Genomic DNA, 10937 nt, shown 5'->3' with positions numbered 1-10937 from the left:
GGATTGGACAGCCTCATAAAACAAAATGGGACTAATGAGGCACAGCAGTCCAGGGACAAGGACTAGAAGGCAGGAGGGGACAGGAAAGCTGGTGATAGGAAACCCAAGGTTGAGAAGGGACAGTGTTGAAATGTCATGGAGTTGTTAACCATTGTCATAGGGCAATATGTGTACTGTTTGATGAAAAACTGTATGTTCTGCAAACCTTCATGTAAGGCACACACAAAAAAAAGAAATTATGTGAGTTCAAATTGACAACAGCAACTCAAAACGTTTGATGGGAAGCCTGGGGGGCTGTGAGTTGAAGATAATGGTGATGGAATGATTTGGAAAAGGATAGTGAGAATAGCAGCACAACTGGAAGAATGTAATCAATGTTAGTAAATTGTACATGTAGAAACTTTTCAAATGGTGTAACTTTGGCTATGTATGTTTTCACCAAAAAAAAAGCCCTCTAAGGTCGAGAAGTGAGAGTGTTGACATGTCATGGTGTTGTTAACCAATGTCATAAAACGATATGTGTACTGATTGTTTAATGAGAAACTATTTGTTCTGTAAACCTTCATCTAAAGTACAATTTAAAAAAATTTTTTTAAGACACTTAAATAAAAAGCTAGAAATAGATGCACCATACGATCCAGCTATCCCGCTCCTAGAGAAATAAGAGCCGTCACACGAATAGATGTATATGCACACCCATGTTCGTTGCAGCACTGTTCACAATAGCAAAAAGATGGAAACAACCTAGGTGCCCATCAACGGACAAATGGATAAACAAAGTATATCTACATGATGGAATACTACACAATGATAAAGAACAACGATGAAGCCGTGAAACATCTTACGACATGGAGGAAGCTGGAGGTCATTATGCTGAGTCAATTTAGTCAGTTCCAGAAGGACAAATATTGTATAAGACCACTATTATAAGAACTCAAGAATAAGGTTTAAACACAGAAGACAACATTCTTTGATGGTTACAGGGGTGGGGAGGGAGGGGGAGGATTATTTACTAACTAGATAGTAGATAAGAATTATCTTAGGTGAAAGGAAGGACTCCACTCAGTATAGGGGAGGTCAGCACAACTGGGCTAAACCAAAGCTAAGAAGTTTCCTGAATACTATCAAACACTTTGAGGGATAGAGTAGCAGGGGTAGGGGTCTGGGTACCATGCTTTCAGGGGATATAAAGGTCAATTGTCATAACAAAGCTTATTAAGAAAATGTTCTGCATCCTACTTTGGTGAGTGGCGTCTGGGGTGTTAAAAGCTTTCAAGTGGCTATCTAAGATGCCTCAATCGGTCCCAACCACTTGGAGTAAAGGAGAATGAAGAATACCAAAGACACCAGGGAAGTATTGGCCCAAGAGACAGAAAGGACCATATAAACTGGAGACTTCATTCGCCTGAGACCAGAAGAGCTGGATGGTGCCTGGCTACCACCAGTGACGGCCCTGACATGGAACACAACAGAGAGTGCCTGATGGAGCAGGAGAAAGGTGGGGTGCAGAACACAAATTCTAGTAAGACTAGACTTGGTGGTCTGACTGAGACTGGAGGTGCCCCGGAAAGCATTGTCCCTGGATTCTCTCTCAGTCCAGCACTAAAACACTTTCCGAGGCCAACTCTTCAGACAGGGATTGGACTGGACTGTGAGACATAAAGTGATACTCGTGAGGAGTGTGCCTCTTAGCTCAAGTTGATACAAGAGACTAAACAGGCAGTTTCTGTCCGGAGGTGAGATAGGAAGGCAGAGAGGGTTAGGATCTGATTGAATGGACATGGGGAATACGGGGTGGAGAGAGTCTGCTGTCATAGTATGGGGAGAGCAGTTAGAGTCCCATAACAATGTATGTATAAATTTTTGTATGGGGAAATAATTTAAAAATACATAATAAATATACTTAACTAAAACAGTTTTTAAAAGCTTCCAAAAAAAAAAAAAAGTTATAGATTCTATCGAAGAAACATACCCAAGGTTCAGGACACGTCAGGGTTCCGGAGACTGAAGGCAGTGATCAGTTCTTGCATGATTAGAAAAGGCTTCATTGAGGAACTAACTTAGTGTCTCAGAAGATGAGATGTTCACCTATAAGAGTACAGATTGGATAGTGGGGACATTCTAGTCAGATGAGCAGGTTAAGAAATTCACAGAAGCACAAAATGAGTTTGTGTCTTTCAGGAACTTTAAGTCTCACTGGAGCACAGGAACTAGGTCATGGAGAGCCCTGTATGTCAAGCTGAGAAGTTTGATTTTTATCCTAAAGGCAATAAGTAGCTACTGAAAGGATTCCTGTAGGGAGTGAGTTGGCTGTTCTTATTTAAAGAGTACTGTAATGGCAGTATGTTGGGTAGCATAGAAGAAGGTAAAATTGTTCATTATTTATTCCTTTTTTTTTCCTTTCAGCTACGACTGATAGATTGGGGTTTGGCTGAGTTTTACCATCCTGGCCAAGAATATAATGTCCGAGTTGCTTCCCGATATTTCAAAGGTCCTGAGCTGCTTGTAGACTATCAGGTAAGAAGAGAAGAGCAAGTACAATTTCGGTCACTTGTTTATATTGCACATAAATTGTTAAATATGTCATTTTGTGTCATCCCAGTAGCTTTTGAGCACGCAGTTTATGCATGTTCATGGTGGTCTGTTTTATATGAAATATAAGTTACTTCAATTCATCTCGCATAGTTTATATTGCTTTTATTGTCGTAACAACAGTAGAATATGAATATGTCTGTATTTGGTCCTAAATTAAGGGAATATACACCGAAGATGCCTTTTCTAATCAGAAATTCCAGATCTAGTTTGAGAATTGTAAGCAAAGTTTAAATATAAAGACCTTCCCCCAGCCCCCCAAAAATAAAATAAAGTCTTTCTCCTCACAGATAAAAGAACGACATTAATAATTTATCTAGCATATAAGATTGCCAAGTGTTTCAGGAATCCTTGGCAGCACCCTTCATGACCCAGTGATGATAAAAGTCTTCCCAGGAGATGCTATCAGATGCCTTAAAAAGTATCACTCGTTTTTTTTAAAAAAATTGTGTTTTAAATAAAGGCTTACAGAGCAAATTGTTTGTCGTTAAACAATGAATACACGTATTGTTTTGTGACGTTGGTTGCCAACCCTGCAATGTGTCAGCACTCTCCCCTTCTCAACCTTGGGTTCCCCATTTCTATTCGTCCAACTTTCTTGTCCCCTCCTGCCTTCGCATCGTTGCCCCTGGGCTGTTGTGCCCATTTAGTCTCATATACGTGGTTGAACTACACGTGTTGTTTGTTTGTTTTACGGGCCTGTCTAATCTCTGGCTGAAGCGTGAACCTCAAGAGTGACTTTGGTAGTCAGTTAAAAGGGTGTCTGGGGGCCATACTCTCGGGATTTCTCCAGTCTCTGTCAGACCAGTAAGTCTGGTCTCTTTTGTGAGTTTGAATTTTGTTCTACATTTTCCTCCAGCTCTGTCAGGGACCCCTATTGTGACCTCTGTCAGAGCAGTCAGTGGTGGTAACCAGGCACCATCTAGTTGTGCTGGACTCAGTCTGGTGGAGGCTGTGGTAGGTGTGATCCATTAGTCCTTTGGACTAATCTTTCCCTTGTATCTTTGGTTTTCTTCAAAAGTTTCAGACTCTTTGACCTAAAAATTCCTTTTCTGGAATCTTGAGGATAGAACCCTGAGTTCAGAAAGCATTTAATGCACAAAGATATTCTTTACAACATTATAATAGTGAAAAACAAAACACTGTCCTATTATAGGGGAGAGTAAAGATTAAATTCTGGATCATTTATGTAATATTAATGGCAGGCATTAAAGTGATACCATAAGCTAACAATTTGGGGACATTCTTATGTAATTGATGGAAGCAATTCAAAACAGTATGTACAAATTGTTTTAAAACTGTGAGGGGAAAATGCATAGAAGACTGAAAATAAATAAATAAAGATGTTATTAGTGTTTGGCTTTGAGTCATTAGAGGTGTGGTTTTTTTTTCCCCCTAATACTGAAAAGCAGTTTTATTTTGAAGTGACAAGCCTAGGAATTTGTGTATGATAACAATTTTCTTTACTTTTATGCAGATGTATGATTATAGTTTGGATATGTGGAGTTTGGGTTGTATGCTGGCAAGTATGATCTTCCGGAAGGAGCCATTTTTCCATGGACATGACAATTATGACCAGGTGATACATGTTGTTCCCATTAGGGAACTTACTGGCCTAACCTGATGATGACCAGACCTGTCATACTCATTAGACGCCCCTGTGGATCTTGCTAAAATACAGATGCCCAGTTCCCACCAATACTTAACTAGCTCAGAGTCTCTGAGGGTGGGGCCCTAGAATGATTTTTAATTTACCACTTGTTCAGCCAACTTGACATTGGTTCTCAGCTAAGTGTTTTTGAGAGCTACCAGTTTAGTTTAGCCTTTTGAAATCAGACATTTTCCCCTAATATTGTTAGTTTGTGTTTCTTGTTTTGTTGTGAAATACACATGTAAAATATTTTATAAAACATGTATAGTTCAAATAATAATATTGAAATGAACAACTACGTAACTCTCATCCAGTTTAACAAATAGGATATTACCTTAGAATCTTCTGAAGTGAGCTTTCGTTAGAGTTGGAAATGTTTTCTCCAATACATTGGTTTATATGTGGCATTTCATGATCCTTTTCTCTATGCCCTTTTATGCTGAATAAGTTGATAGATCTCTTAGAAGACATGTAGACAGTGTTTTTATAGTAGCTCCATTTCCCTCTTGAAGATCAAGGTGCCGTTTCATTCAAGAGACCCTGAAATGATTATGGGACCTCTGAAAAGCACTGTTGTTTTGTTCTGTTTGAGCACTATGGCCGTTTTTAATATGAATCAAAGAAAACCGCCTGAATTCTGTTAAAATCAGTTCAGTTCAATATCAGGTGTCATGCAAGATTGGCGAATACAAGATAAAGAGTAGTCCTTCCTCTCAGAGAGCTCATGGTCTATCTAGTAAAGAAAGCAAACTTACAAGGAAATAAATTACAATCATAAATGTTAGAGTAGAAGTGTGGACAAGGTACAAAAGGCAGTAGTGTTGGAAATTGGTGGTCTTAGTACGCAAGCAGAGCTTCCAGAAAAAAAGTGACATCTTCAACTGGTTTTTAAGGTAAAAAATAAGACTTCACCAGGGAGGAATTTCAAGGAGAAGGAACCAGATTATAAGCAAGGTTTGCTTTTTCTTTCTGTCATTTTCACATTGAGTTAATTTAGGGAATTTTATGTGGAAATCCACTCCTGCCATTCACAGATATTTGAAGTAAACTGCTGGGAGATAATATTCATACTGGTAGCCACAATGATCCTTTTCTGTTAATTCAGCCATAATTAATTGTTTATTGACTGTTGTAATAGCTTGTGGTGTGGGCTTTTGTGTTTTTTCAATCCCAGTTGGTGAGGATAGCCAAGGTTCTGGGGACAGAAGATTTATATGACTATATTGACAAATACAACATCGAATTAGATCCACGTTTCAATGATATCTTGGGCAGGTAAGTCATAAAACAAAATGTATGCATTTGTAGCTTGAGCACTTTGGGTGTAAACTAACACTTTGGATCTTCAAGAAAGTTATGTTCTCTTTGTGGTCACTGCTAAGGTGTCAAAGGCCCAGTGCCACAGTATGCTGCACGAGCAGGCCTGTGGTAAAAGCATTGGGTTGCGTGGCCATTTTCCCAAATTCAGTTAGAGGAGTGAGAGTGGAGGTTACAGTCAGAGGATTCCTGTGAAATGTGGATTCTACTAGAAAGAGTTACAGTTAAGTTAAAAATCAGAATCTCTTGATTTAGCCTGCTTCTCCAAATGGCGAAACCTCTCCAAGAGAAAGAAAATGTATACTTCAAGACTAATGTGCAGACAGCTGACTCTGACAGTAGTGACTAGACACAATACTAATAGGCCACCCGTTTAACAAGAGGAGGTGGACTTTCCTGATACAAAGGCTTTTGCTGGCCAAGTGGCAGAGATGCCAGGAATGTGTGTGGGTCTGGGAAAGAGGCTTGGTTGGCCTAGCCACCTGACCCTTCTTGCTGCATAGGAGCATTCTCATCCTGTAAAGTAACCTGAATTGTGTTTCTTAAAATTGTGAGGCCCCATATTTCTACAACACCACTATTTCCAGTCTTTCCAATTAGTTCTGTTGTTTCTCCAGTGGCAGAGTGGTATGAGACTACTACTTTCTTGAGTTTTGGTCCTTCTTTGCTATTGGCTGGGCTCCTATCCACTAAGGAAAATCTGGGAGGAAAATGTTAGGCTTCTCTACTGCCGCGCCTCCGCCCCCCTGCCCCGGTCCATTTCTTATTTCCTCTTTTGGCTTTTGCAGACACTCACGTAAGCGATGGGAACGCTTTGTCCACAGTGAAAACCAGCACCTTGTCAGCCCTGAGGCCTTGGATTTCCTGGACAAGCTACTGCGATATGACCACCAGTCGCGACTCACCGCAAGAGAGGCCATGGAGCACCCCTATTTCTGTGAGTCCAACTGCCCAGTCTTCAGAGCCTGTGCAAGCCCTCCCTCCCTGCACTGCTCCAGCAGATTGTATAAAGCAGAGGAGAATATTGGCTGTGATGAAAGCTCTAGACCCAGAGTCACACAGAGCAGGGTGGGAGTCTTAGCTTTGTGACCTTGATTAAAGTTGCTTCACCCACACTGAGCCTCATTTCTTCAAATGGGGACATTGATGGCGATTGTCTTGCAGAATTGTTGGGGAGATTCAGTGGGAAAGTAAGGAAACTTGTTTAGCTGTGTACCTGATACATGAGTAATTCTAAACTGCTTTTCTCACTTTGTGGGTGACACCACAATGGGACTGGCTAGTCTGGAGTGGTGAGTTTAGAATACACAGCATCTTGTCTGTCATGTCTCTGGTAATCAGTCATTGGAGAGAGCCACTGAGAGCTGAAAATCTTAATATTGTACAAACATCCTTGATTAAGTTTTGTGAGTATACCTACTCTGTTGTCCTGAGTGAAAATGCCGCTTAGACCCACCCCATCCTCACTGTGGTGTTAGCTTCAACGTTGGATTGTTTCTTAGGGAGTAGTGGGATGGTTTCATGGTGAACCCATTATGCTCTTGCCCAGTCTCCTATACCTGAAGCAGGCTGACAGGCTGGGTGGGATGGAGAGTGGAGTCTGTTATAGCACTAACCTGCACACACATCGTGCTTTGTCCTCTTTGGTATCCTGGTCTGACCAGCTGAGCTGTGGGCTGCAGTAAAATCCTGATAATATATGTGAGACATCATTTGATCATCCAGACCGTTTAGACTGTTTTTGCCAGGTTGGGTTGTAGGTCTCCATTAAACCTTAGGCTGTCTTTGTTTTATTTAGCTCTTCTATACCATTTGGTTTAAGAGTTGGCCTTTACTAAATAAAGTTTGACAGGGAAGATATCTCTATTTTGTATTACTTGTCTAATTCATGATGAAAGTAGTTGCCACTTTAAGTTCCTCTGGGAATAATATGGAGTATAAATAAAATGCAGAGGTGGCTACTTTAGGCCCCAGCCTGTTTGTTTAATCCTTCAAGCTAAACAGAAGCTAACCTTCTCATCTCTCTTCTAGACACCGTTGTGAAGGACCAGGCTCGGATGGGTTCATCTAGCATGGGAGGGGGCAGTACGCCTGTCAGCAGCGCCAACATGATGTCAGGTCAGTTCATTTGGTAAATTTTCTAAAACACATAGAAGTCAGTTACTATTCTTGTTTCTGCTCTTACTTTGTGGCCTAAACATTTTCTTCTGTGCCTTATTTTTTCTGTAATGAGTCTTATTGACATGCTGGCTTAGACATGTCTGTGGGCTCTCCCCACCAGGTTTGAAGATGTTTCTAACACCTGGTATATTTTAATGACACTGCTTTGAATGAGGTATTGACAGTCTCTTCTGGGTCAGAATCCCAGCATCTCTAACTGAAAATTTATTGCAGACGGACTTTAGCAAGCCATGAAGTACAAAATGAGAGCTGTTCGTCTCATGTTTTAGAGTGACAGTAATTGCATGGCCCTCAGAAACAAGATTAAGAAATTGAGGATGGGATTTGAAATATAAGTATGTGTATGAGGATAGTTCTCTGATTTTTGGCAGAGCAACTACAGTGTGCCTAGTAAATTGTAAATATCGATATGAAATTGGTTTTTCATTATTGTTAAATAATTTTGTAGAGAGTACAAAATTATTCAAAAGAAACCACAGGCCCATCCCCTAAAAATTTCATATGTAGGCAACTTCCAAGTGGAGACACTTGTGATAGTGAGGGCATTTACTCAGACGCTCAAGGAATTGCTGTTGTCCCAGTTTTTTTTTTAAAGAACTAGAACTGCCTTCTAGAATTTAATCTTCTAGATATCTTGCCTGTGTGCAAAATGATGTATATTCGAGGTTACTCATTGTAGCCTTATATGTAATGGCAAAACATTAAAAAACAGCTGTCAGTAGGGAGCTAGTTAAATCAGTTATAGGAAATCAATTCATTGGGATATTGGTGCAGCCAGGGAAAAGACTGAGAAAGTGCTTTGTGTTCTGTTATACCTCAGATTCCAAGATAATGTGAAGTGAAAGAAAGCAAGCTGCAAAGCCGTATCCAAGAATGAGGAGTGGGCAAGAATATATAATCATGTTCTGAAGTTTCTTGTATGCATATACTTTAAAAATTATATTCATGCATATGCATAAAATATCTCTGAAAGAATACACCCCAAAAATTGGACCATAAGTTGGTTGAGCAATAAGGCAAGGGAGATTTTTCACTGTACTCTTTTGAACGTTTGTATTTTGAACCATGTGAACATATTGCCTGTTCAGAAAAGAAAGAATATTTTGAAAATTAAAAAACTGACTGAAGGTAATCTAACTAGCTGATCGAGGATAATCTCACAGGTAATTAGAGGGGTGGAAAACACCAGATGGAAACACATTTCAAAACATTATTTTAGCTTAGAGGTAGGAAGGACTCCTTTCGCCACTGAAAGTGTTAGTAATTTTGAAAGCTGCCAGCTAATGGCTCTTCCAGATGAGGCAACTTGGTGTAAGAACACATGAGCTTTGGCTCCATTCCTGTGCTGTTTAATGTGATAGTAACTAGCCACATGTGTCTATTTAAATTAACTAAGATTCAATAAAATTAAAAATTTAGTTCTTAAGTCACACTAGCCACATTTCAGTGCTCAATAGCGACATGTGGCTAGTGGGCCACTATGTTAGGTGGCACAAATTACAGAACACTTCATCATCACAGAAAGTTGTGTTGGATAGCACTGCCCTAGACAGATCTGGGTTGGAATCCAAGTGTAATTGCCACCTACTACCTTGGACAAATTGCTTAAACTCTCCAAGCTTAGATTTCTTTGCCTGTCTTCCTAAATTTATTAGGGCTTGCCATTTTAACTTGAATTTGTGAAGGTTATACTTATAGATATATGTAGAAATCTGGCTAAGGGAACATCTTCAATAGAGGGTTGCTATCATGTCACTTTTGAGATAGGTGCTATGAAACCTGGCAACTGAGATTTCCGTGGTTGGTGTCTTTGGCTCACTGTCCGCTATTTTCTTTCAGGGATTTCTTCAGTGCCAACCCCTTCACCCCTTGGACCTCTGGCAGGATCACCAGTGATTGCTGCTGCCAACCCCCTTGGGATGCCTGTTCCAGCAGCTGCTGGCGCTCAGCAGTAATGGCCCCTTCTGTCTCCTGATAACCTGAGCAGAGGTGGGGGAGTCCACCCCTCCCCTTGATGCAGCTTGCGCCTGGCAGGGAGGGGTGAAACACTTCAGAAGCACCGTGTCTGAACCGTTGCTTGTGGATTTATAGTAGTTCAGTCATAAAAAAAAAAAATTATAATAGGCTGATTTTTTTTTTTTTTTTTTTTTTTAACTCGAACTTTCATAACTCAGGGGATTCCCTGAAAAATTACCTGCAGGTGGAATATTTCATGGACAAATTTTTTTCTCCCCTTCCAAATTGAGTTCCTCATCACTAAAGAACAAAGATGAACCAGCCTCAATCCCAGCTGCTGCATTTGGGGGGAGATTTCTTTCCATTCCCCCTATTGCTCCCCCACCAGCCCACACTTTGGGGGTTTGTATCTTGTGCTCTTCTCCAGAGATTACCAAAATGTAGCTTCTCGAAGGAGGCAAGAAGGAAGGAAACGAGGAAGAGAGGACCCAAGCTATAAGAGCACTGTACTGCTAGTCACTTATATCGCTTTACTCCTGAAGTGCTTCAGTGGGGTTAGCCTGGTGAATCTAGTGGAAACATGTCTTAGTTACATTAAGATGTTGAAAATCTAGCCAGAGTACAGACAGATCCTAAAAACTTCTGTTCTTTATGAATCATGTCTTATTTCCCTACGTCTAAATCCAGCTCACTTATAATTTTAGTTTCAAAGTTTAGTTTAAAATTTTAATATCTTCCAGGCTCTTGGCCCTCTTGCCTTTCATCTCCCAACACACTGTGCTCTATAGCTGGTAGGAGAGAAGGCAAAATCTTCTTCAGTTTTCTTTGACTTGGCCATTTTAAATTCACTTAGTTACCAGGCATAACTCTTTGCTTTTTACAGAAGAAACATACTGTCTATGTAAGTTTCATGCTAGCAAGTCTTTAAGAGGTAGAGGGAGATGTGGCCACACTGAGTTTCATTTTAAGCTTCTACCTTCTTTTCCTCCTACCTTCCCCTTCCCTCACATGCCATCCAGTGAGAAGACTTGTAAATTGTGACCTGAGAGGCAGGAGCAGAGCCACTATCTCCATTGAAGCTGAAATGGTAGACTTGTAATTGTGGGAAAACTAAACTCTATCTTGTTGCAGCCCTGCCACCCCTTGCTGTGTGTATATATATAATACTTTGTCCTCCATATGTGAAAGATCCAGTGTTGGAATTCTTTGGTGTAAATAAACGTTTGGTTTTATTTATCAA

The 10937-nt window shown here is 40.3% G+C and overlaps 1 protein-coding gene across 8 annotated transcripts in view; it reads left to right on the top strand.

The window, feature by feature from the left end:
* Positions 1-10937, top strand: part of CSNK2A1 (casein kinase 2 alpha 1) — a 70645-nt gene extending 59708 nt beyond the window's left edge. For 4 of the 8 annotated variants that reach the window (XM_023725544.1, XM_023725551.1, XM_023725556.1 and 1 more), the window contains 6 exons: positions 2407-2517; positions 4070-4171; positions 5418-5518; positions 6349-6497; positions 7592-7678; positions 9581-9905. In XM_023725544.1, the coding sequence (XP_023581312.1) occupies positions 2407-2517; positions 4070-4171; positions 5418-5518; positions 6349-6497; positions 7592-7678; positions 9581-9696 (666 nt within the window). In that variant the 3' untranslated portion in view covers positions 9697-9905. Of the gene's footprint in view, positions 1-2406; positions 2518-4069; positions 4172-5417; positions 5519-6348; positions 6498-7591; positions 7679-8561; positions 8600-9580 lie in introns of those variants that run through there. The other 4 variants (XM_004370488.1, XM_023725539.1, XM_023725534.1 and 1 more) reach the window with 2 other exon arrangements.

Source organism: Trichechus manatus, unplaced genomic scaffold (assembly GCF_000243295.1).
Source record: "Trichechus manatus latirostris isolate Lorelei unplaced genomic scaffold, TriManLat1.0 scaffold00008, whole genome shotgun sequence".
NCBI lineage: Eukaryota > Metazoa > Chordata > Mammalia > Sirenia > Trichechidae > Trichechus > Trichechus manatus.
This window is presented reverse-complemented; position numbering and strand designations above follow the sequence as displayed.